Source organism: Odontesthes bonariensis, chromosome 17 (assembly GCF_027942865.1).
Source record: "Odontesthes bonariensis isolate fOdoBon6 chromosome 17, fOdoBon6.hap1, whole genome shotgun sequence".
NCBI classification, from domain to species: Eukaryota; Metazoa; Chordata; class Actinopteri; order Atheriniformes; family Atherinopsidae; genus Odontesthes; species Odontesthes bonariensis.
In genome coordinates this window covers 2,877,819-2,905,570 of record NC_134522.1, presented here as the reverse complement: position 1 = coordinate 2,905,570, position 27,752 = coordinate 2,877,819, and the positions used below count along the sequence as shown (strand labels likewise).

The window sequence follows — 27,752 nt, the reverse complement described above, 5'->3', positions numbered from 1 at the left end:
CTAAATTGACGAGCACTTACTGGTCAGAATGGATCTTCAGATGACGAACAAAGCTGGAAGTTGTCGTCTGGCTGTCTGAGATGTTGATGCCGCATGTCTTGCACTGTGCTGTTCGTCTTTTACCGTCAAAATGGTGATTACGAAAGCCGAAGACGACGACTCTCGGTGTCCCTCCAGCTGACATGTTGACCTTTTTAATTTTTAATTTTATATTCAAACTGAAAACATGAACTGAATAACTCTCAAGTCATTCAAGTCATCGTGTCTCAAGTCAAGTGCCGAGTCTTTAACTTCCAAGTCCGAGTCGAGTCTCGAGTCTTTTCTTTTTTGTCAAGTCAAGTCACAAGTCATCAAAACAGCGACTCGAGTCCAAGTCACTGTGACTCGAGTCCTCGTCTCTGGAACTTGTCACCATTGGGTAGAACGCAGCACCATCAGGTAGAACATGGCACCATCGGGTAGAACGCGGCACCATTGGGTAGAATTCGTCACCATTGGGTAGAACATGGCACCATCGGGTAGAACGCGGCACCATCAGGTAGAACTCGTCACCATTGGGTAGAACATGGCACCATCAGGTAGAACATGGCACCATCGGGTAGAACATGGCACCATCGGGTAGAACATGGCACCATCAGGTAGAACATGGCACCATCGGGTAGAACATGGCACCATCGGGTAGAACATGGCACCATCAGGTAGAACATGGCACCATCGGGTAGAACATGGCACCATTGGGTAGAACATGGCACCATTGGGTAGAACGTGGCACCATCAGGTAGAACGCGGCACCATCAGGTAGAACATGGCACCATCAGGTAGAACTCGTCACCATTGGGTAGAATTCGTCACCATCGGGTAGAACATGGCACCATCGGGTAGAACTCGTCACCATTGGGTAGAATTCGTCACCATTGGGTAGAACATGGCACCATCGGGTAGAACATGGCACCATCGGGTAGAACGCGGCACCATCAGGTAGAACATGGCACCATCGGGTAGAACGCGACACCATCAGGTAGAACATGGCACCATCAGGTAGAACATGGCACCATCAGGTAGAACATGGCACCATCGGGTAGAACATGGCACCATCGGGTAGAACATGGCACCATTGGGTAGAACGTGGCACCATCAGGTAGAACATGGCACCATCAGGTAGAACTCGTCACCATTGGGTAGAACGCGGCACCATCAGGTAGAACATGGCACCATCAGGTAGAAAATGGCACCATCGGGTAGAACATGGCACCATAAGGTAGAACTCGTCACCATTGGGTAGAACGCGGCACCATCAGGTAGAACATGGCACCATCAGGTAGAACTCGTCACCATTGGGTAGAACATGGCACCATCAGGTAGAACTCGTCACCATCGGGTAGAACATGGCACCATCAGGTAGAACTCGTCACCATTGGGTAGAATTCGTCACCATCGGGTAGAACATGGCACCATCGGGTAGAACTCGTCACCATTGGGTAGAATTCGTCACCATTGGGTAGAACATGGCACCATCGGGTAGAACATGGCACCATCGGGTAGAACGCGGCACCATCAGGTAGAACATGGCACCATCGGGTAGAACGCGACACCATCAGGTAGAACATGGCACCATCAGGTAGAACATGGCACCATCAGGTAGAACATGGCACCATCGGGTAGAACATGGCACCATCGGGTAGAACATGGCACCATTGGGTAGAACGTGGCACCATCAGGTAGAACATGGCACCATCAGGTAGAACTCGTCACCATTGGGTAGAACGCGGCACCATCAGGTAGAACATGGCACCATCGGGTAGAACATGGCACCATAAGGTAGAACTCGTCACCATTGGGTAGAACGCGGCACCATCAGGTAGAACATGGCACCATCAGGTAGAACTCGTCACCATTGGGTAGAACATGGCACCATCAGGTAGAACTCGTCACCATCGGGTAGAACATGGCACCATCAGGTAGAACATGGCACCAACGGGTAGAACTCGTCACCATCGGGTAGAACATGGCACCATTGGGTAGAACATGGCACCATCGGGTAGAACTCGTCACCATCGGGTAGAACATGGCACCATCAGGTAGAACTCGTCACCATCGGGTAGAACATGGCACCATCGGATAGAACATGGCACCATCAGGTAGAACATGGCACCATCAGGTAGAACTCGTCACCATCGGGTAGAACATGGCACCATCGGGTAGAACATGGCACCATCGGGTAGAACATGGCACCATTGGGTAGAACGTGGCACCATCAGGTAGAACATGGCACCATCAGGTAGAACTCGTCACCATTGGGTAGAACGCGGCACCATCGGGTAGAACATGGCACCATCAGGTAGAACATGGCACCATCGGGTAGAACATGGCACCATCGGGTAGAACATGGCACCATCGGGTAGAACATGGCACCATCGGGTAGAACATGGCACCATCGGGTAGAACATGGCACCATCGGGTAGAACCCTGCACCACCTCTGATGTAAAGACGTAAAGTAAACCATAAATTAAGCTGTCGGCCTCTTTTCCTACTCAGGGTGGGGGTGGTCTCTCTTGTCCTTGTAATTTCTCCGGCTGGAATCTTGATTCGAGTCAACTGTCACTTTCTACCTGTATGTGAGTGCGAGCTGGGGTTGGCATGGAAACAAGAGAAAGGATGCTGGTTGGTTTGGCAACAGCAAAAGGTCTGATTGGATGCAGAAAGCAGACGAGGATCTAGGGCTGGGCAGTATGACCAAAAATACATATCACGGTATTATTTCACGGTTTCACGGTATATCACGGTATATCACGGTATTTTTTTTCATGCATAATTAGGTGTTCACAGCATTTTCTACAGATTGAGAACAGAATTAAAAATAAAAATAAAAATTCTTCAAAATAATTCCTTCGTTAATAATTGGTCACACAGAACTTTATTGTATTAATATTCACATCTTCATTGTAAACAAATGAATAACATAGCTAATTACACTGGTAGGACTGTTCAGCTGTTTCAGACTGATACCTCCGGTTCAGGCTGCTCCTCATCCTCAACACGCACGTCTCTCTTTCAATCGCGGAAAATATTTTTCAATACTCATCTGGATTGAAGCAGCAAACATTTGGTGTAAGAGTTTAAAAAAACTACTTTATATGATTCACAGCTGCTAGTGTTTTGACCTCGACAACCGAACTACATTTTTTTTTTTTTTACTAGTTAACTTTATAAAGAAGGCGTAATGGCTTGTTTGCTATGGGTCGGGTCGGGTCGGGTCGGGTCGGGTCGGGACAACATTGTATTAAAATTATAAAATATTTTTATAGGACTTTTTAATGTGTGATTTTATAAAGGTGCACGTGATGCCAACCTTTCGTGAATTTCACCAGCCGTCTTCTTTCGGTTGAGCTAATCTAACGCGACGCTGAAGCTAGCAAGCTTCCACGCTTCCAGGGATGATCTCGCTGATGGAGACGCACGCGGTGTGCACGGAGGGGAGGGGCTGTGTGTGTGTGTGTGTGTGTGTGTGTGTGTGTGTGTGTGTGTGTGTGTGTGTGTGTGTGTGTGTGTGTGTGTGTGTGTGAGTGTGTGTGTGAGTGTGTGTGAGTAGGCTATGCGAGAGAGACGGAGATGCAGCTTAACGAAGACGAGTATTTTTTAAATAGCGTTAAAAATATTAATAATAACGAAACGCAATATGTGGCGGCCGGTGTTGAATCTGTGGCGCACCGCCACGAATTGTGTGGGAAACACTGCCATCCACCTTCACCTTCGCGTAACGCAAGTGCTTATTACCTCCTCGCACCCATTGACAGTAAACATGCGTGTTTAGAAGCGCAACACTGAAAAGGGTCCCGTCTCAAACAATGTCGCGCGACGCAGCGTTCCCCCCGTTGTGTAATCAAATACACTGGTATGGCGGTATATTAAAAATTCATATTATAACGAAATTATAAACCGGTATTAGGTGTGAACCGGTATACCGTCCAGCACTACGAGGATCTGAATGTGATAAGTCTGTTGTTAGAATATCTCTGGAAATGTGAACAAAACCATAAGATGCAGTAAAGATCAGTCGGGTCTGTGTTACACTGTTTCTTTATTGATGGAACAGAAACTGAGACAGAACACAGTGAGAAACTAAGTGAACCCCTGATCCTGCAGCTGGTAGCAGCAGTGAGCTGAAGTAACGGTTTCCTGTGGGACGTTATCAGTCTCTTTCATGGTTGTGGAGGAATCTGACTCTAGAACACTTTGGTATCCAGAGGAGTTCATGGTGGACTCAATGGCTGCGAGGTGCCCAGGTCCTGTGGCTGCAGAACCAGCCCAGATCATCAGCCCTCCACCACCGTGCTTGACAGCTGGTGTGAGGTGTTTGTGCTGATATGCTGTGTTTGGTTTCCTCCAAACGTGCTGCTGAGCATTATGAGCATACATCTCCACTTTGGTCTGGTCTGTCCAAAGGTCCAAACATTGTTCCAGAAGTCTTGTGGTTTGTTCAGATGCAGCTTTGCAAACCTAAGCTGTGCTGCCATGTTCTTTTTAGAGAGAAGAGGCTTTCTCCTGCAGCCCTTCCACACAAGCCATACCTGTTCAGTCTGTTTCTAACTGTGCTGCCATGACCTTTAACCTTTAACATGCTAACTGAGGCCTGCAGAGTCTGAGATGTAGCTCTTGGGTTTCTGACCTTGGGGTGACCTTTAACCTTTAACATGTTGACTGAGGCCCGCAGAGTCTGAGATGTAGCTCTTGGGTTTCTGACCTTGGGGTGACCTTTAACCTTTAACATGCTGACTGAGGCCCGCAGAATCTGAGATGTAGCTCTTGGGTTTCTGACCTTGGGGTGACCTTTAACCTTTAACATGCTAACTGAGGCCTGCAGAGTCTGAGATGTGGCTCTTGGGTTTCTGACCTTGGGGTGACCTTTAACCTTTAACATGCTGACTGAGGCCTGCAGAGTCTGAGATGTAGCTCTGTGAGTTTCTGACCTTGGGGTGACCTTTAACCTTTAACATGCTAACTGAGGCCTGCAGAGTCTGAGATGTAGCTCTTGGGTTTCTGACTTTGGGGTGACCTTTAACCTTTAACATGCTGACTGAGGCCTGCAGAGTCTGAGATGTAGCTCTTGGGTTTCTGACCTTGGGGTGACCTTTAACCTTTAACATGCTGACTGAGGCCTGCAGAGTCTGAGATGTAGCTCTTGGGTTTCTGACCTTGGGGTGACCTTTAACCTTTAACATGCTGACTGAAGCCTGTAGAGTCTGAGATGTAGCTCTGTGGGTTTCTGACTTTGGGGTGACCTTTAACCTTTAACATGCTAACTGAGGCCTGCAGAGTCTGAGATGTAGCTCTGTAAGTTTCTGACCTTGGGGTGAACTTTAACCTTTAACATGCTAACTGAGGCCTGCAGAGTCTGAGATGTAGCTCTTGGGTTTCTGACTTTGGGGTGACCTTTAAACTTTAACATGCTAACTGAGGCCTGCAGAGTCTGAGATGTAGCTCTTGGGTTTCTGACCTTGGGGTGACCTTTAACCTTTAACATGCTGACTGAGGCCTGCAGAGTCTGAGATGTAGCTCTTTGGGTTTCTGACCTTGGGGTGACCTTTAACCTTTAACATGCTAACTGAGGCCTGCAGAGTCTGAGATGTAGCTCTTTGGGTTTCTGACCTTGGGGTGACCTTTAACATGCTGACTGAGGCCTGTAGAGTCTGAGATGTAGCTCTGTGGGTTTCTGACCTTGGGGTGACCTTTAACCTTTAACATGCTGACTGAGGCCTGTAGAGTCTGAGATGTAGCTCTGTGGGTTTCTGACCTTGGGGTGACCTTGCTGGGACGTCCACTCCTGGGAAGATTGACAGCTGTCCTGAATGTTTTCCACCTGTGAATAATCTTTCTCTCTGTGGAACGATGGACTCCAGATAGTTTGGAAACGGCCTTATAACCACCATCGGGTAGAACCCGTCACCATGGGGTAGAACCCTTCACCATCGGATAGAACATGGCACCATCGGGTAGAACCCGTCACCATCGGGTAGAACATGGCACCATCGGGTAGAACCCGTCACCATCGGGTAGAACATGGCACCATCGGGTAGAACCCTTCACCATCGGGTAGAACATGGCACCATCGGGTAGAACCCGTCACCATCGGGTAGAACATGGCACCATCGGGTAGAATCCTTCACCATCGGATAGAACATGGCACCATCGGGTAGAACCCGTCACCATCGGGTAGAACCCATCACCATCGGGTAGAACATGGCACCATCGGGTAGAACCCGTCACCATCGGGTAGAACATGGCACAATCGGGTAGAACCCGTCACCATTGGGTAGAACATGGCACCATCGGGTAGAACCCTTCACCATCGGGTAGAACATGGCACCATCGGGTAGAACATGGCACCATCGGGTAGAACATGGCACCATCGGGTAGAATCCTTCAACATCGGGTAGAACATGGCACCATCAGGTATAACCCTTCACCATCGGGTAGAACATGGCACCATCAGGTAGAACCCGTCACCATCGGGTAGAACCATTCACCATCGGGTAGAACCCGTCACCATCGGGTAGAACATGGCACCATCAGGTAGAACCCGTCACCATCGGGTAGAACCATTCACCATCGAGTAGAACCCTTCACCATCGGGTAGAACCATTCACCATCGGGTAGAACCCGTCACCATCGGGTAGAACATGGCACCATCGGGTAGAACATGGCACCATCGGGTAGAACCCGTCACCATCGGGTAGAACATGGCACCATCGGGTAGAACCCGTCACCATCGGGTAGAACATGGCACCATCGGGTAGAACATGGCACCATCGGGTAGAACATGGCACCATCGGGTACAACCTTTCACCATCGGATAGAACATGGCACCATCGGGTAGAACCCGTCACCATCGGGTAGAACATGGCACCATCGGGTAGAATCCTTCAACATCGGGTAGAACATGGCACCATCAGGTATAACCCTTCACCATCGGGTAGAACATGGCACCATCAGGTAGAACCCGTCACCATCGGGTAGAACCATTCACCATCGGGTAGAACCCGTCACCATCGGGTAGAACATGGCACCATCAGGTAGAACCCGTCACCATCGGGTAGAACCATTCACCATCGAGTAGAACCCTTCACCATCGGGTAGAACCATTCACCATCGGGTAGAACCCGTCACCATCGGGTAGAACATGGCACCATCAGGTAGAACCGTTCACCATCGGGTAGAACCCGTCACCATCGGGTAGAACATGGCACCATCGGGTAGAACCCGTCACCATCGGGTAGAACATGGCACAATCGGGTAGAACCCGTCACCATTGGGTAGAACATGGCACCATCGGGTAGAACCCTTCACCATCGGGTAGAACATGGCACCATCGGGTAGAACATGGCACCATCGGGTAGAACATGGCACCATCGGGTAGAATCCTTCAACATCGGGTAGAACCCGTCACCATCGGGTAGAACATGGCACCATCAGGTAGAACCCGTCACCATCGGGTAGAACCATTCACCATCGAGTAGAACCCTTCACCATCGGGTAGAACCATTCACCATCGGGTAGAACCCGTCACCATCGGGTAGAACATGGCACCATCGGGTAGAACATGGCACCATCGGGTAGAACCCGTCACCATCGGGTAGAACATGGCACCATCGGGTAGAACCCTTCACCATCGGGTAGAACCCGTCACCATCGGGTAGAACATGGCACCATCGGGTAGAACCCGTCACCATCGGGTAGAACATGGCACCATCGGGTAGAACATGGCACCATCGGGTAGAACATGGCACCATCGGGTACAACCTTTCACCATCGGATAGAACATGGCACCATCGGGTAGAACCCGTCACCATCGGGTAGAACATGGCACCATCGGGTAGAATCCTTCAACATCGGGTAGAACATGGCACCATCAGGTATAACCCTTCACCATCGGGTAGAACATGGCACCATCAGGTAGAACCCGTCACCATCGGGTAGAACCATTCACCATCGGGTAGAACCCGTCACCATCGGGTAGAACATGGCACCATCAGGTAGAACCCGTCACCATCGGGTAGAACCATTCACCATCGAGTAGAACCCTTCACCATCGGGTAGAACCATTCACCATCGGGTAGAACCCGTCACCATCGGGTAGAACATGGCACCATCAGGTAGAACCGTTCACCATCGGGTAGAACCCGTCACCATCGCGTAGAACATGGCACCATCGGGTAGAACCGTTCACCATCGGGTAGAACCATTCACCATCGGGTAGAACCCGTCACCATCGGGTAGAACATGGCACCATCAGGTAGAACCCGTCACCATCGGGTAGAACCATTCACCATCGAGTAGAACCCTTCACCATCGGGTAGAACCATTCACCATCGGGTAGAACCCGTCACCATCGGGTAGAACATGGCACCATCGGGTAGAACATGGCACCATCGGGTAGAACCCGTCACCATCGGGTAGAACATGGCACCATCGGGTAGAACCCTTCACCATCGGGTAGAACCCGTCACCATCGGGTAGAACATGGCATCATCGGGTAGAACCCGTCACCATCGGGTAGAACATGGCACCATCGGGTAGAACATGGCACCATCGGGTAGAACATGGCACCATCGGGTACAACCTTTCACCATCGGATAGAACATGGCACCATCGGGTAGAACCCGTCACCATCGGGTAGAACATGGCACCATCGGGTAGAATCCTTCAACATCGGGTAGAACATGGCACCATCAGGTATAACCCTTCACCATCGGGTAGAACATGGCACCATCAGGTAGAACCCGTCACCATCGGGTAGAACCATTCACCATCGGGTAGAACCCGTCACCATCGGGTAGAACATGGCACCATCAGGTAGAACCCGTCACCATCGGGTAGAACCATTCACCATCGAGTAGAACCCTTCACCATCGGGTAGAACCATTCACCATCGGGTAGAACCCGTCACCATCGGGTAGAACATGGCACCATCAGGTAGAACCGTTCACCATCGGGTAGAACCCGTCACCATCGCGTAGAACATGGCACCATCGGGTAGAACCCTTCACCATCGGGTAGAACCCTTCACCATCGGGTAGAACCCGTCACCATCGGGTAGAACATGGCACCATCGGGTAGAACCCGTCACCATCGGGTAGAACCCGTCACCATCGGATAGAACATGGCACCATCGGGTAGAACCCGTCACCATCGGGTAGAACATGGCACCATCGGGTAGAACCCTTCACCATCGGGTAGAACTCGTCACCATCGGGTAGAACCCTTCACCATCGGATAGAACATGGCACCATCGGGTAGAACCCTTCACCATCGGATAGAACATGGCACCATCGGGTAGAACCCTTCACATCGGATAGAACATGGCACCATCGGGTAGAACCCGTCACCATCGGGTAGAACATGGCACCATCGGGTAGAACCCTTCACCATCGGGTAGAACCCGTCACCATCGGGTAGAACCCTTCACCATCGGGTAAAACCCGTCACCATCGAGTAGAACTCGTCACCATCGGGAAGAACATGGAACCATCGGGTAGAACTCGTCACCATCAAGTAGAATATATATAATAGAGCCACTTTGGGTTGTTATTGGCTTAAAGTTGAATCTGAATGAGAGTTCTGTGGCTTATTGGAACAACACTCGGCTGAAAGGAACCGCAGAACCACATCAAACATGCTAATTTGATCCTCTGCAGTCACAGAATTAAAAAAAAAGCCCGTTTTTGCTCGGTTCTATAGGTGTCTGAGTTCTGCTGCAGTTTCAGCTTCTCTCAGTTTATAAAGTGAGGTAGCATTCCTGCTATCTCACCGCCTAATCCCTCCTCTGGTCGTCTCTTAAGTTGCTCTCAGAGATGGCTGTGGATAAGGAGGAGGAATTAGGTCAGGCAGCAGCACACTGCAGCAGGGTTATTATGGCATAAGTGCCCATGTTTGCTGCATCAGAATGTAGAAAGAAAAAGGGACGGAGGAGGCGCTCATTAGCAGCAGCGCAGGCTGTTAAAGGGCAGAAAGAAAGCAACCGTAGGGCCAGTTCTCCTGGTGTGCAGGTCAGTGTGATGCAGCAGCAGCCGGGTGGGGAGCTGCCTCTCCCTGCTGCTTTAGCACAGCCACATAACAGCATTCAGCTCACGTCGGGGCTATCACTCTGCCTCTGAAGCACCGAGGTGCCACAGCGATGATAGCGAAGCGGGTGCTGAGGGGAACAGCTGCTTCTAATAATAGTCTCCTGGAAAGGCTCCGTCCCCAGAGGGACTGTAAACCCCGCCCTCGCTCGCACAAACACGGGTCGTGCTTGCTGCTTCGTTTTCTGCGCTCCCAGCCTTTATGAGGCAGCGCTTTCTTTTTCTCACGAGAGGTGATGATGTCATCTTCGCTTTATTATCGGTCACTAACGGTTCCAAGTGGCTTATTAGTGTCTTATTGCTCCTGCGGCGCCTCTCAGGGCAGGAAGCCGGCAAGTAAAAGTAAAAAGTATTCATCCAAATTTTACTTCATAAAAAAACTACTCAAGTACTGAGTAACTGTTGAGTTACGTCTGATTTATTTGTTAACACAAGCATTCAATCAGACAGACAAAAATACTAAATAATCATCTTTAGGCAAATTAGAGTTCATCCAATTGATAAAATAAATTAAAACTAATTAAAAAATAGCTTAAATTAAAATAATCCAGGTAAATTCAAGCACTTCAATAAAAAATAAAAGAGACTTAGGAAATGTTTAAAGCATATGTAACCCATATGTAACCTAATGTGTTCTTATGAGGCAGCGCTTTCTTTTTCTCACGAGAGGTGATGATGTCATCTTCGCTTTATTATCGGTCACTAACGGTTCCAAGTGGCTTATTAGTGTCTTATTGCTCCTGCGGCGCCTCTCAGCGCAGGAAGCCGGCGTGCAGATGATGCTCTGCGAGCTGGATGTGAGCCCCGAGGGCGATTCACAGGTGAACGGGAATAACTGAGCCGGTAGAAGTTACGATTGAAAATCATTCCAACGCTACGATCTGCAGTTGATTTCGGTTTATAGCTGCTGGACTTACATCTGGTGCATGTATGGAAACACAAACGTGCCTTTATCATCATAGTCAGGTTCACTGTGTACAACAAACTGCATTTTTTGCACATTTTTGCACATTCTCTCGCTCACTCCCGCACATGCACAAATCTGCGGTTTTGCACACACGGTGTACATATCTCGGACTTTAACCTGTGCACATACATATATTTACTTTACTTTACTTATTTTGTACTCTATTTTATTCTATATGGATATATTTTTAATCTTATTTTGTATTTTAATCTTGCTTATACATTTATTTGATATTCTACTATTCTAATTTAGGAATTTTTAATTTTACTTTAACTTTCTATTAATGTTACTTTGCTACCTAGTTTATATTTTGTAGTTTATAGTTTGTATTTTGTGGACGGCGGTCAAAGGTCATTTCACTGCATGTTGTACCGTGTATAACTATGCATGTGACAAATAAAACTTTGAATCTTGAATCTTGAATCTACAAAAATGTACTTTTGTGGGAATTTTCTTGGGGGATTTGTTGATCTGTACATTTTTGGAATCTGCAGACCTTGGGGATTCCAAAAACCAACTTTGCCACTTGAACAGACACCTGTATGGCGGCCATTTTGGAATTTCAAAACGGGCGCCATAAAATACAGAATGTGAGCTACATTGGCCTCTAAACAACCTAAAAACTCAATTTAACATGCCAATCCTATGTTTTCTTGGTCAAGGAATCCAATGGTGACTTCAAAAATTATGCTCAGAATCGTGCTGTGGCACCCCCAAGAAGTGGAAAAGGAAATTGTTACTCTAATCCCCCTTAATGACCCCAAATTTCTGCATATATTTGTAGAAACAATGACAAAAGTAAATTAAAACTATATTCTTTACATAAATGTGATGTATATTTATTTCACCATAGGCTGGTAACAGTCGGGATATGACAGTAGGTATCAGCTAATATAAGCAAACAACATCTTCTGAAGCCAACATTCTCAGCTCATGTATGTAAGGATGTGAGTTCTGTGTTAGTTTCTGATAACCCACCCAGATGTTGGAGGGGTAATTGACATCTGGCTCTCCTGTTTTCCACCTTTCAGCCTCCGGTGTTTACTTTGACCTCCTTCTTCTTACTGTTTTACTTCCCTGTACTCGGTTAGGTAAGAGTCCAATTAAAAGCAGAAAGCTTCACCAACATGTCATGAAACACCTTAAAGGGACAGTTCACCTCTTTAAAGGGATAGTTCGCCTCTTTTGACATGAAGCTGTATGACATCCCATATCAGCAACATCATTTATAAACATCTTCTTACCCCCTGCTGCGTCCTGTGAGCAGAGTTCCAGCCTCGTTTTGGTGTTGATGAAGGTAGTCCGGCTAGTTGGCTGGGGTTTAAAAAATAAAGCGTTTTGCTTCTCAGAACAATATGCGTTCAACAGAGTAATACATTTGCATCACAAAATGGTTCTCCAGGAAAAAGTCAGACCTCACAATCTCTTGGCCCTATTTTCTCTCCCTTCGTGACGCAAACAGCAGACGTAAACATAAAGATTCAGACTTCTTTTCACTCGGTTAGGTTTGGGCAACACAATAGTAGGCGGTTAAACCTCCTGATTATGTTCAACCGGCACAAAATATTTCTCAGATTTACGCAGTTAAACCTGTTGGTTACGTTAAGGCATTTAAGCCGTTATGTTGTGTTTAAATAACACAAAGCCCTGGTTAGGTTTATTCACTTACAATCCGTGGTCAGGCTCTGACAGTTAAACCTCTCAGTTATGTTTAGGCACTTAAATCCTTCTGTTAGGTTTAGGAGAGACAATGTCCTGGTTAGATTTAGTCACTTACAGTTCTGGGTTAGCTTTAGCCAATTAAACCTCTTGGTTATGTTGAGGCTCTTCAGCATTTTCGTTAGGTTTAGGAAAAGCCACGCCACGGTTAGGTTGAGACACTTGAACCTTAATGCATATTGTTTTGAGAAGCAAAACGATTTATTTTTTAAACCCCAGCCAACTAGCCGGACTACCTTCATCAACACCAAAACGAGGCTGGAACTCTGCTCACAGGACGCAGCAGGGGGTAAGAAGATGTTCAGAAATGATGTTGCTGATATGGGATGTTACACAGCTTCATGTTAAAAGAGGCGAACTGTCCCTTTAACATGTAAATTCTACTGAAGCAGCTGTGAGACTCGGAGCACCACGAGGCTTTTCTCACAAACATCAGTGTGACGTTTGTGTTTGTGGCGTGAAAAATGTGGACGTTCGGACGACTTAAATGTCCTGGAATGTAGATGTTTGGAGACATTTTGGTGATCTGTTTAACAGATGATTCATACATATTCATTATGTGGGTTGTGCTCTGCGCTGTGGGGAAGGTCAGGGCCGCTCGCTCCCTCCAGTTTTGTTGATTCACATCAGCTGCCTTCTTGGCTCCATTCAGATCTTGTGTTTTCCATCCCGTGCGTCCTGTAACCGGTAACGTTTGGACTGCGTCCGACTGCAGTCGCATTTAGTTCGTCTTCCCCTGGGACATCAGATCCATGATTTTACTGTCATCTACGTTTCTGTTATTTGGACTGTCGGCTGGGAGAGAAAAGACCAATTTTCCTACATTTTTATGAAGAATTTACTCGGTTAGAAAGAAAACTCCGTCAGGTTAAAGAGAACATTTTCCTTTTACACACTTCGATGATTTTATTTGCTTTTTCCTGCTCAGTAACTGGCAGCCTCGCTGCTCCGTATGTTGACATAGTTTCTGCTTCAACAGTAAAAATTATGGAAGGCTAAAACTGCCATAATCTGAAATAAAAAATATATATATATATATAAATGCTTCTACATCTAAAATAAACACACGACTTATACAAAGATAAATGAATTGAATGTGAAATAAATCAGTTTTTATTAACGTCTCGACTTTAATTAGAAGACGTTTAATTTTACATGTTTATTTCTGTATTTTTATTACCTCCAAACTATTTTTTTTCATTTAATTTCGATTTCACCGTGCATTTTTAGAATTTAATTAAATATATTTATGCACAGATGCATTTACTTCTCACGTATTTTCCCTTTGCATGTATTTTTATATTTTTTATTTATATTTAAAAGCATCAATCATCATAAAACTTGTTTTTTTTAGCCATTTAGATATCTATTATGATGGTTTGAGTCCTCCTAATGAAAGGCTCAGTGCACAGTAGCACACACACACACACACATATATATATATATAAAAGCTCTGAGGCCAAACAATTTTCTCATCAAATCAAGAGACATTAGGCTGGTGGTGGTGATGCAGAGCAGATCCAGGGGCACATAAGCATCATCACCACCATCCTCGGGGGGGTCAGTAAATTCTCCTGCTGTATTTTTGTCCGTCTGGTTAATGTTTGTTAGCACATATTGCTGTTAGAAAAACAGTTTTTGACAGACTGACTTATTGACCCTGTCACATGGCCCGCACGAGGAAAAAAAAAAAAAAAGGGCAGATTTCTCTTCGCCGTCACTTTGACGTGAATTTAAAAGCTACAAAATCCGTTAGAGCCGGAGTCTTAAACTCTCTTAAAAAGCACAAAGCAGCGAGCGTTAAAGCAGCTTCACTGCGCTGCGAGCGTGAACTCTGAGGTTCAGATGCTCCCCTCGAGCACACGCTCGTCTTTTTTTCAGAAAGTTTGCCTCCCCTGGAGCCTGCAGGGAAACGCAGGCGTAAGCATCTTTGTAAAGTGCAGCGGATGCTGGAAAGCTGGGGAGCTGTGAGTGGAATCTTAACTCCACCTCAGATTAGCTCGATAGCAGGGATGCAGCGTCCTTCTGGCATCCTCCTCCGAAGGTTACCTGCACTCAGCCGAGGCGTTTGGATGGATATTAACAGCTTATGTAAATCACATGAATGATGACAACATTCTTAAGCTTTCATCCTGCTTTTTAATGCCACATTTTTGGGTGGATTCATAAATCAGACCAGCATCTCTGCTGTTAGTCACTTCCTGTTCCCTCACAAGCAGAGCCAAAAAATGTACTCGAGTAAAAGTACTGTTACTTCATAATAAAAGAAATAAAAGTAAAAGGTAGTCATCCAAATAATTACTTGAGTAAGAGTAAAAAGGTGCTCGGTGAAAAAACGACTCCAGTACTGAGTAACTGTTGAGTAACGTCTGATTTATTTGTTAACACAAGCATTCAATCAGACAGACAAACATACTAAATAATCATCTTTAGGCAAATTAGAGTTCATACAATTGATAAAATAAATTAAAATGAATTAATTAATTACAAAATAGCTTAAATTAAAATAATCCAGGTAAATTCAGGTACTTCGATAAAAAATAAAAGAGACTTAGGAAATGTTTAAAACATATGTAACCCATATGTAACCTAAAAAACAAACATTCACCTATCCATGGGGGAAAAACGAGTTTAGGAAACTTAGCGCTACATGTTTCCTCAAGTTAGATGTTGAGTTTCTGCTGAAATGTGCGTTTGTTTTGGTTGCCACAGAAGACACATAATGTAGCTGCTGTTTCTCACTCTTTGTAAGGTAAACATGCTTTCAGTATGAGGCCTCGTCTGCGTCTTCATTTCCCACCGTTGGTTCTGACATTTTCCATCTGTTTCTTTGTTTGTTTGCTACGACTGCTAATGCTAAAGCTAACCCGTCCCGCCGCTGAGATCGAGTACGGTCACGTGACCAGACTGCACGGCTGCGTCTGATTGGTGGAACACAGTCAGGTGGTAGAGCCTTTGGTGGAAGTCTCTCTCTCTGTCAGAATAAAACATTAAAATGAGGCGTACGCGGGGGGATAAAAATAATGAGGTGTAGAATACCAAAGAGGTAAGAAGAAAAGTAACCAGCTCATTGTAGCCTAATGTAGCGGAGTAAGAGGACAGTTTCTGCTGCACACATCTACTCAAGTAAAAGCAGGGCCGGGGTGGGCCATTTTCTCAGTCCGGGAATTTAATTCAAATTCAGGCCACTCTGATATGGAGGAGGAATTTGAGTCCATGAAAAAAGATAAAACAAACAAAAAACAATCGATAACAATAAAAAAAATATATTTAATAGTGAGTTGATAACCACAGTGTGCGCGCCTCTGTGGAAATGCACGATATGACGGCGAGACGAAATAGGTTACAGTTGCAGAGGAGATAAGCGTGACAGCACATTTGAAACTGTTTGTCAAAAAATGGAAAACTGGAATGTAAAGCAAGTGTTCGGTTCGTTTACACACAGCAAGCACGGGTCTGCATCTGCATTCGTGTTCAGTCCGAAATGGATAGAAATCAACAAGAAAACAGATTCTTCCTTTCACATCAAAGCGTCGTGCCCGCGCGGTGTCCGGATAAGTGCTCATTGCAACTTGAAAATAGAACAGTCTATTCCCTGCACGGGTGTGAGCGGGCTCAGCTCACATTATAATAAATGGGAGGGGAAGGCTTGAACATGAAACATGATGCTGATTCCCGCGGATAGAACGCGCGTGCAGACTCTCCAGTAATTAAAAAAGGCAACTAAACACCCCAACGTGCTCGCGCTGCCCCTGCCCTGCCATACTGCCCCTGTCCCTGCGCACGCAAACCATGTACAATATTTGCATACAGCCCTTCTAAATAATTATATTTATTTTAATTGCATGTTTGAGATGCATTTAATAACAAATATCAAACAACAAATGTGATCGCCCCTATTTAATATTGCGTTAGTAACCACATGTGCGCGCCTGTGGGAATGCAGGCTACAGTTGGTGAGGAGATAAAGCGTGATAAAGCGTTAATTGTTCATCAGAACTGGAATGTAAAGAAAGTGTTCTTCTTTGAATATAGGAATACACTTCTAAATCATATAAATTGTGAGATTTTACATATTTAACAACAAAAGCTGTCAGATGACAGTTGAGTTGACATTGCAAACGTTCGCCACGTTATAGCCTATTTGATCAAATTCACAACCAGGCCTATTATCCATATCTCTCAGTAACCTACCAGCTTGTCTTGAGAAGATATCTGTCAATTTGGCACATTTGGCTGCCACCTCCTGTCTTTTTTTGAGCTTAGCCCTCTCTGTTCCACCTGGCCTCTTTCTACCCTCCATCACTGACGCGCTCTGTTTCGCGCCATTGTTATTTAAAAGACGAGCCATGGGCCAAACCATCTGAAACATTTGGGAGGAGAGAATTCCCTTACATGGTAGAACCTATTTAATCTGCTGTGATGCAGCAGGCGGCTGCGCTGCAATGGTGAATTTATGCAGACTACAGTTCAATTGATATTAATGCAAGAATAAGATAAGTGACAAAAATTAGTTACAACTATTTTCCCCATGGGCCAAGCAGCCCAGGTCGATGGTTTGGGCCGGGATAGGTCCCGGATAATACCATTGCCAAACCGGCATTGAGTAAAAGTAAAAAGTATAGAGATTTAAAACTACTCCTAGAAGTATAATGTTTTCAAAAACTTACTCAAGTAAATGTAACTCGTTACTACAAGTACCAGCATGCTGTATCTGGATCTTTATAGCTTCTTTTTGGTCGTGTTTGATTGGTCGAGGACGCACTGATGCTGTAGTGATGGTTAAAAGAAAGTTGGACTGAAATGCTCCGGCCTCATTGCAGCAGGTTTTCTGGGTTTTTTTTAAAAAAAAGGCCTGAAGTAAGAAAGCGAAGCTCAAACTGCTGCTGATGGAGACCGGCTTCGATCAGCTCGGTGGTGGGTGTGATTTCAGGAGGATGGAAGGAACGTTCCTGTTTTTGTGTTAAAGCATGGCAACACCAGCCTCAAATTTTTATGTAAGGCAAGGCATCTTTATTTATAAAGTGCATTTCATACCACAGGCAACTCAATGTGCTTTACATAAAGACAAGGCATTTAAAAGAACAGCATAAAGCAGCATAAAAACAAGCAATTTAAAGAGAAAAAAAAATAGAATAAAAATTAAAACACAGTTAAAAGCAATCAAAGAAGAGGGGGAAAAAGCTAGCCGCAGTGAGCAACGCACTTCCGGTTATTTTCACAAAATAAAATACCCGTTGCCTTTTATCATAGGGAAAGCCATTACCATACAACTGGTGCTTTTGTTTTGAAAACAGGAAGTAAACCTACCCTCGTTGTAGCTAGCTTGAAACTGCCGTTTTGACAGGAAATGACGATCGGCGACGTCACGTTACGTTGCATCTTGGGTAGTTTGAGTATGAGTAGTAACCTCATGATGCATACCCAACATTTCAGAGAATCTAGTATGCATCCGGGAACTTCTCGCTTACTCAAACTCGCATACTAACTCAAAAAGTTAGTAGGAGTAGTAGGAGAAGTATGCGGTTTTGAACACAGCTTTAGTTTCTAGAGACTCGAGGTGTTTACTGACAGCAAACCTCGTCTCTTTGTTGCCAAACACAATGAGTAGTATGCCAAAATAATGTAAAAAAATAATTCAAATTGTCCCGATCCAAGTTGTTGTGTTTTTAACGTTCCCGTCCTTTGGGTCTTGAGTCTTTTCTCTGCTTTAATAATTCATTAGCTCCTTTGTTTATATTCTGTTCTGCACGTACTGTTCTTAGTATCCTCAGTATTTAGATTCTTGTTTTTGGTAATTTGCTCCCAGTTCAGTTCCCCTGTTTGGTCCTCAGCTCCAGTATATAAACTCCTTGGTGATTCTCAGTCAGATCCCACCATTATCTCATCTTCTATAATCTCTTTTTTCTGGTTTGTTTTATTATTTAGCCTTTTGGGTCCCAAAGTTTCCTGTTTGGTCTCCCGGCTCGGCCACACTTTGTGTTTCTGAAACCTGAGTAAATGTCATCCGTTGCCTCCAGATTGCTGCTTCCAGCATCAGCATCACATTGTCCCGTTAAAAAAGGGATCCACCCTGAATCGCATCTTATCCCCTTCACTATGTACGGAGGACTGAAGCTGCCATAAACCAAGAATAAAACAAAATATGCCAATGACTCGATAAATGAGTATTGCCATTAAATGCTACTAGAATGAGGCAGAAACTGTAAAATGCAACAACTAATGTACAGAATGTGGAATAAATATATATATTTACTATATTCATTTAACTTTATGCCCCTTTATTTACTTATTTTTCAGTTATTTTTTCTGTTATGCTGTTTTCTACGTGTCATTATTCCATTATTAATGGTATTTTGGATATTAATTTCCTTCAAAATTATTTAAAATATTGACAACTGTCTTAGAGGTGCCTGTTCAGGCCAGAGAAGCTGACCAATCAGAGCAGCTCCCAGCTCCTGTTTTGGCGGGAAATAACAGACTTTTTTCACTCTGTCAGCATCATAAGGGAAGTCTTTTGCCTTGTGTACACCAAGACCGACTTACGCTAACTGAGCGCCGGAAATCATTATTTCTCTATGGAGGGCGAAGCGAACTGAGCGACCAGAGCGAATTCCAGCGATTAAAGTCAAGCTAATATTATGGTAATGAGCTATGACGCGGTTCGGCGAAAACCAATGACAATCCACAGATTGTAGGGGTCCGACAATCCGCGGGGTTCGCGGAAACAGACGTGTAAACTTTGGCTCCTAGTTCCTACGTCCTTTAAACATGGCTACTGAAAAATGAATCGCCGCGGTGTCCGCCCTCCAGATATTGTACAACCCCACAACATTTGCACATCGGGATAATAACAAAAAACACGACGCATGGTTGAGAGTTAGTGAGGTGGTCGGAGAGTGTAGTGGTGAGTTTGTTTGTGCGCTATTTTTGTTTTTGATGAAAGGATTTATTCATTTCGCGCCACGTAGTTTGCCGCCAGCTTTTGTCTACGCATACTTTGCATTCTTTTGTCAATGCATTCTCCTTTCTTAAAAGCCAGCTAAAATTTTAAAAAATTCGAAATGTGACGTCACAAGCGAACAGAGCTACCAAAGCTACCAAAGCTACCAAAGCTACCAAAGCTACCAAAGCGAATTCTCAAGCGAAGCTTCTCCAGCTACCTCCGCTACCAGCCAGCGTAGGTCGCCCTTGGTGTACACGCAGCATAAAGCTTCAACATCTCACATTAAAGGCGGGGTAGGGGATCTTTTTCTGGAGCATTTTTTTACATATTGCTTGAAATACTCTTCACACCCCCATTGCAACCAATTAATTAAAAGTTTTGACACAAAAATGAAAAGTTTTAGTGGCCTCTAGAACGAACAATCCAGGAAAAACACTATCCAATCATACTGAACGGACTGTTAACGATGATTGGATTCTGATGCGTCTATCAAACTGCAATCTGCTCCTCCCCCCCCCTCCTTCCCCCTGTGCGTGTACCCTTCTTCGTGAACGAATTACGCGTCCAGAAGCTTGGCAGGAAGCTAAACTAGAGCCAGCTTGGCTAGCACCTAGCATTATTAAACGGTTCATTATGATGTTGAAAGGTATTTTCTTACCTGTGAATCCGCCATGAGAAAAAGTTAGCAAAAGTTAGCCAAACCAATCGATGCTTGCTGTCAGAACAGCGCTCGTGCACCTTCGTGCTTGTGCGCGTTCATGTACTCTAGAGGCGTGGCTTCGGGGGGGAAGTCTGAAGAAAGGGGTTGGGACTTTTTACCGGTGTATTTTCAAAATGCAGCTTTGCTGAACTCAAAATCCAGGATCTCCTACTCTACCTTTAAGGTTTTAAGGCAACTGCAACAAAACCTGAAACCGGAATAAACACAAATTAAAACTGAGAGAAAATACAAAGCGAAAGCAGATAAATAATAGAAAATATGTTGATAACACTGGTCCCATCGTTCAGAAACACAAAGGGTTCTGGTGGAGCGGCACCGTTTGACGCCCCGGGAATGAGAACGGGTTGGAGTTGCACGAATAAGCGGAAACGAACAGAACTCACTAACCTTTGGAGAGGAACTTTAATGGAAACTGCAGGAAAGTGAGAACACGAGTGGAGTGCCGTCCCAAAGCTGTTACAGTGTCGTCTGAGAGCAAGAGACAGCAGCAAAACACATGTTCCCTGAGGCTCAGACATCACATATTAACTCCCTGAGCAGCAAAACAAAAGACTCTATAAACAGACAGTTCAGCGCGTTGATGCTGCTGAACGTCCTGCTTTCCCCTCCGTGGACCGGCCACCTGACCTCGCCTCTCAGTCGGGTCAAAGCCGGGACACAAACAGGAGGTTATTACTAACAGACTTTAGTCTGAGAGTCTTCAGCTCATCAGGTCTAACGAAAACAGCGATTACTAACAGACTTTGACCTCCGTGGAGATGAAATGGAGGAACTGAAACTGTGATCAGCTTCATCAGGAGATGAGGAAGGAAACCTGGGGACCAGTTTCAAAAATAAAGGTTCAAACTTCTTTTCATTGACTGTTTGGTTTGGCTTAAAGGACTCCTACACTGGAACAAAATGCCCCTCCAAAAATAAGTAAGAAAAACAACAAATAAAAGACGTTTTTAGCTTGAAATAAGCAAAAAAATCTGCCAATGGAACTAGTGAAAATCGGCTTGTCAAGATTTCTTGAAATAAGATGTGATATTTAGGACTTTTGAGTTAAAAGTGATCTTGAAATTAGCTTAAAAACCTCTTCAAATGTAAAAAAAAGCTTGTTTCATGTGAAATATGACTCAAAACAAGATGTTTTCAAGACTTTTTCATTTAACAAGATATTCCAGATGTATTGTCTTCAAACAAGTCCCTATATCTGGCTGAAATAGAACTTGTTAGGCAGTTGTGTCTCATGTCAAGTGTAATGAGATACTCAATGAGACAAATATACTTGGTGAGATTTAGATTTTTTCCAGTGTAAGCAGCACGAATCTTTACCGTTCGGCTCAGTTTAATCACGTAGCACCAATTCACAAAAGTTATCTCACGAGACTTTAAAGAGGAGGTTAACCAGTCCAATACACGTCCAATTTTTAAAAAGTAGCGTACCAAAGGAAACCAGTGGAATGCAAATCTTCACTTTGATCTTATTTATTTTATTTAACCCTTTGTGCGGTCTTAACATTGTGTTTACTCCCTACGGGTCAGAAATGAGCCGCCCTACAGAAGCCCCAAAATAAAGCAACTTAATTGAATTTTAAATCCAAAATCTGTTTTGTATGATGAAAGCACCTGTTATTCATCTATTCAACTCAATTCAATACATTTTTTATCATGTATTTTTTGTTACACAATACAAAAAGACAATCACCAGTTTTCAGGATTACACTTTTTTTTTTTTTTTGGTCAGTTGGACCAACAGTTTTCTTGTTTTCTCAGTTTTCTTTTACATAATAAAGGTTTATTATTGCTATCATATAAATGTGAAGTAATTACTTCTAAAAACAGTGAACTTTTTTCTGGTGTTTAAATGTTTTTATAATTCACGGGTCAAAAATGACCCATAAGACAATCTTTGTACCCTAGTGGTGTACAGCCCACATGGAAACATAAACAAAAATAAAGTCTGACTTTTTCTAATGATGGGGTCCCTTTAGGAAAAGTCATAACATTTCAAGTTGGAAAAAGATAGTTTAAGGTGTTTTTTCTACAGCTAAACATGGTGGTGGGTCACTTTTGACCCACAGGAGACAACAGGAGGGTTAAGTTTAGCAGCTGGTTCTGGTGTTCAAAGCTGAACTTCCCCAATAGGTGTCACAGCTGGTCCGTTGATTCGTGTTCCCTTGAAGTAGCTTTAGCAGGCGAGGCTAATAAGGTCACCACGGTAATGCTTGAAGAAGTTGAAGCGGCCAACAAGAAGCTTATTATTACGTCTTTAAAAAAAAGATGGATTGTCCTTGGGTTCCATATTGGCTGCCATGTTCATTGGGTTTTATGAAGATTTGTTGCCCATTTCCAGTCCATGCATGTATCCCTCATTAATGATCCAAGCAGGACTCACACGGCCAGCCATAGGATTGATCCTTTGGGCCCCAGATAAGTCCATTTTTGGCTCGTCAGCACCGATGTAATGGACCAATGTGGGCAAATATCATTGGGCCGGTTTAGAACATATGGACGATCCCATATGGGACCTATTCTTTTTAGGGCTGGGCAACGATTAAAATGTTTAATCTAATTAATCACATGATTTCCCTGATTAATCACGATTAATCGCATTTGTACGCAGAATCCAAAAATGAATCCAAAAGTAGCGTATAGCTTTTAGCATTTAGCTTTATTTTAAATGTGCTGCCATATGAATGAAAGTGCCATAACATTTGTTGTGCAAACACACTTTTAACATCAGCATCTTTCTGTAGTTTTTATGTAGAAGCCTCGCTCCACTGTCTGTTTCCTTGAATGACTTGCTGCTATCAGTTGTGTGTTTTGCCTTTAAGTGATATTTTAGACTGGAACTACTACGCTGAGAAGACAATTCAACTTGGCAGTGTTTACAGATGACTTTGGTTCTGTCGACTCCGCCGTCTGGAAGAACTTTAACATGAAAATGGCCGAGTAAAAGTTCCGTACCCTTCTCCATGTTTGGTGGGTCCGCCGATTACTTTCTTTTCCGGTTCCACAGCAGACAGCAGCAGACTTTTACAAAATAAAAGCCTGTGAGCAACGGACTTTTACAATAATAAAAGCCTGTGAGCAACAGACTTTTACAAAATAAAGGCCTGTGAGCAACGGACTTTTACAATAATAAAAGCCTGTGAGCAACAGACTTTTACAAAATAAAAGCCTGTGAGCAGCAGACTTTTACAAAATAAAAGCCTGTGAGCAGCAGACTTTTACAAAATAAAAGCCTGTGAGCAGCAGACTTTTACAATAATAAAAGCCTGCGTTTATGCGCAATAAAATATTTAATCGGCGTTAAATAATTAACAAGTTAACGCGATAATAACGAGTTAACTCGCCCTAATTCTTTCAGCTGATTTATCATCCATACATGTTTGAGGGTTGGCTGCTGACTGAACTGTACTCAAAGTAACTGAGTTTTGGAGTTAAAGTAACTGAAGGAAATTAAAGCTGGAGTCATGAAGAATTAATTGTTTTATCTGATATTTAAAGCAGGATATTATACGTTTTACTTTGCAGCACAAATTAAACAACTACAGGTTTATATGTCCTGTTTATGAGTGAATGAATTATTCTCTCTACCTCTGTGACGGTGGAGTTTGATGGCATGTCTGAAGCGAGAGCAGCTGAGTTCAGGCAGGTGAGGCGGGGAGTTCCAACTCTCTCAGGAGTCACAGAAAGAACTGGAGCATGCAGGCCGGCGACTGTTCCTGCCGCTTAATAAGAGCTGACATTACACAACATAAGTCACTTCAGCAGTCTGTGCTTTTTTTTTCAGCAGACGTGGAGGCCGAATGTGAGGCTGCGGTCGCCTGTCCTCCGGTAGCCCACAGGATGAATCACTTTGGCTGCCAAACCTTTACTCCACAAACTGCTGATACGCGACATTTCTGACCGATCAGAGACGTGGAAACGAAAAGAAAAGATGGAAATAAACGAGTTTGGAGAAATAAAACGGGGAGAAAATAACAGAATTAATGCTGTTAACGAACTAAACAAAAAAACTAAACAAAAAAAAATGATGGTGAATTCAAAATAAGTGCATAAATATATTTGGGAGGAAATGAGTAGATCGATTCGATGTAAAGGGAGGTGATAAAGATGTAAATACAACGCTAACAAATAAAGAAATTAAATGCATTCCGATTAAAATCAGAAATTTATTTATAAGCTGAGCGGATAAAAGTCAACGTTAACACAAGTTTAAGGGGGTGGAGTTTAAGATTAAAGCAGAAAAATGTCTTTCTTTCAAATCAAATCAAATCAAATTTATTTGTAGCACATTTTATGTACAAAACAATTAAAAGTGCTTCACATAAAATAAAAGCATTGCAGCAGGGAGTGTGAGAAGCATTAAAAATACATAAAAGAATATAAAGAGAAACAAATAAAATATTTTAATAATTTAATTTCATATTCTGTATGATTATTTTACATAACTTCAGCATTTATCATCATATAAACTTATTTATTTAGCCATTTCTTTATTATCTTATGTATTTCAGATGATGGCAGCCTGCTGTCAAACACGTTTTCTACTTTTACGTTTTATTTCTCACTTTGTGCCGTTACTTTTGATCATTTTTGCAGACCAGTCTCCCTATAAAAGGTGCATTATGTTCATTTTTTCTTTAGTTGTGGCCCAGTAAACTGTGGCATGGTAACATATCCCATATCTGCTGTTTCCTGTCAGGCAGGGTTCACGTGAGGTGAGGGAATCCCACTTTAAATAATGAGTTTAAGCTGTAAACGTGCAGCTTTCTGTCGGCCTTGCTGTGTCATTTTATTAACAAACCTTTAAACACTGATTAAAGTGATTTAGTCCCGTTTTCACTCCTGATTTCTTGCACAATGTGGGCTTAAAAGTATCTATCTGATAAATAATTTTCTCTTATTTTTAACTTATATTTACAATAAAATGAGGATTATTTTGTGACAGTTTGAACTTAATTGAACTTTTCACATCATACTGCAGTGAATCAGTGTTTTCCTTTGAATGAAGTCGGTCTGAGTGCCGAGGCTTTTTGCAAAGGTCAGCCGTCGGTTTCAGTTCCTGCTTCCACGGATAAAACCCGACTCAGGATGAAAACATCACACGCCTGCTTCATACGGAACACACCAGCTTCAGAGGAATCTCTCAACACCTCATCTGCCGTTTGAGAAGCAGGTTTGGGTGTTTTTTAGAGGCCTCTGACGTCCCTGAGTGCTAAAAAAGCACAAAAGTAGATCCTTCAGCTTGTGTTCGGGCACCTGCTGGATGTGCATTATTTCCAAAACTATCTCAGAAAGCAGGCGTGGAAGTAACGAATTACAAATACTCACGTTACTGTAATTAACTATTTTCAACTCATACTTGAGTAAAATGTACACCATGTAATCTACTTACTTTTAAAATCTAAAGTCGCTGCTGAGTTCGCTCACAATTTGAATTAATATTCAGATTTTCTTTCTTATTTCTCATGTGTTAAGGTTATTAATTTGGCTGAGATAAGTCTGCAAAGCTGCCATTGGTCAGCCTGATAATAAGACGGAGTCAGTGAACCGAATGTATTCATGTGTGCGCCATCTGTTTACACTCCTGCCTCATAATACTCACATCACTGCAGATTTCACTGCATTTGAGCTGTTTTTGGTTAAAAAACCTTTGACATATTTATAGAATATTTAGAATATTTATAGAATTTATAGAACGTACGCACATTAATCTTGCTTTAAAAGCAAATTTTGCGTTAAAACTATGGCTGGGCAACGATTAAAATGTTTAATCTAATTAATCACATGATTTCCCTGATTAATCACGATTAATCGCATTTGTACGCAGAATCCAAAAATGAATCCAAAAGTAGTGTATAGCTTTTAGCATTTAGCTTTATTTTAAATGTGCTGCCATATGAATGAAAGTGCCATAACATTTGTTGTGCAAACACACTTTTAACATCAGCATCTTTCTGTAGTTTTTATGTAGAAGCCTCGCTCCACTGTCTGTTTCCTTGAATGACTTGCTGCTATCAGTTGTGTGTTTTGCCTTTAAGTGATATTTTAGACTGGAACTACTACGCTGAGAAGACAATTCAACTTGGCAGTGTTTACAGATGACTTTGGTTCTGTCGACTCCGCCGTCTGGAAGAACTTTAAAATGAAAATGGCCGAGTAAAAGTTCCATACCCTTCTCCATGTTTGGTGGATCCGCCGATTACTTTCTTTTCTTGTCTCTCTGAACTTTCCTATCCATTAAAGGCACAAAAGCCCTCCAAAAATGTAGTTTTTTAAAATTTTCAAAAAATAAAAATAAAACCTGCGTTAATGCGCGATAAAAATATTTATCGGCGTTAAATTATCAATGCGTTAACGCGATAATAACGAGTTAACTCGCCCAGCCCTAGTTAAAACGTTAAATTTCAGTTATTTTGCTTTCATTTTGAGGGGTCTCCCCTAGGGGGTCTCAAAATTAAAGCAAATTAACTCGATACTAGCGGAAATTTCATTTCCGGTCCATTTGCGCGTTTGCGGAAAAAGCAAAAATTTTCCGTTCCGCCACTAATTCGACTGAAATCAAGACTCGTCAGAGCAGGCAACGTTTTTCCGATCTTCTATTGTCCAGTTCTGGTGAGCCTGTGTGAATCGTTGTCTAGTACTAGAGTACTTTGTACTTTTACTTGTAATTGAGTACAATTTAAGTAATGTAACAGTACTTGTACTTGAGTTTTCAGTCCTCTTCCCACCTCTGTCAGAAAGTGGAACCCAGTTTTCTGCTTAATCAGGCGGGTGAAAAGCCGCAGTAAGTTCCATCAGGGTCTGAAAGATGGAAGGTTTACAGCGGAGTAAACGGAGTTTAACGTTTCTCTCGCCCTGTGTTCTCAGGACTACACCATCACCATGTATTTCCAGCAGTCCTGGAGGGACAAGCGCCTCTCCTACACGGGGATTCCTCTCAACCTCACGCTGGACAACCGGGTGGCGGACCAGCTGTGGGTGCCCGACACCTACTTCATCAACGACAAGAAGTCCTTCGTGCACGGGGTGACGGTGAAGAACCGGATGATCCGGCTGCACCCTGACGGGACTGTGCTTTATGGCCTCAGGTAGGAGCTGACGGGGAACCCTTTTCTCCCCGAAACTTTAAATCTGACGGCAGGTTCTCTTCTTATATTCAAACTGCAGCCTTCAGGATGCAGACCATCAACTTTCAGCTGCCGTTTAAAGTATATTTAGTTCAGTTTATCATGTGTTGGACTGTTTGATCTCCGGCCTGAGCAGCTGTGGCTCAGGTGACGCGG

At 43.7% G+C, this 27,752-nt stretch overlaps 1 protein-coding gene across 1 annotated transcript in view; it reads left to right on the top strand.

The window, feature by feature from the left end:
- gabrb1 (gamma-aminobutyric acid type A receptor subunit beta1) overlaps positions 1 to 27,752 on the top strand; it is a 103,496-nt gene that overhangs the window by 23,148 nt on the left and 52,596 nt on the right. The window contains exon 4 of the mRNA XM_075447946.1: positions 27,337 to 27,557. Coding sequence (XP_075304061.1) covers positions 27,337 to 27,557 — 221 coding nt within the window. The remainder of the gene's footprint in view (positions 1 to 27,336; positions 27,558 to 27,752) is intronic.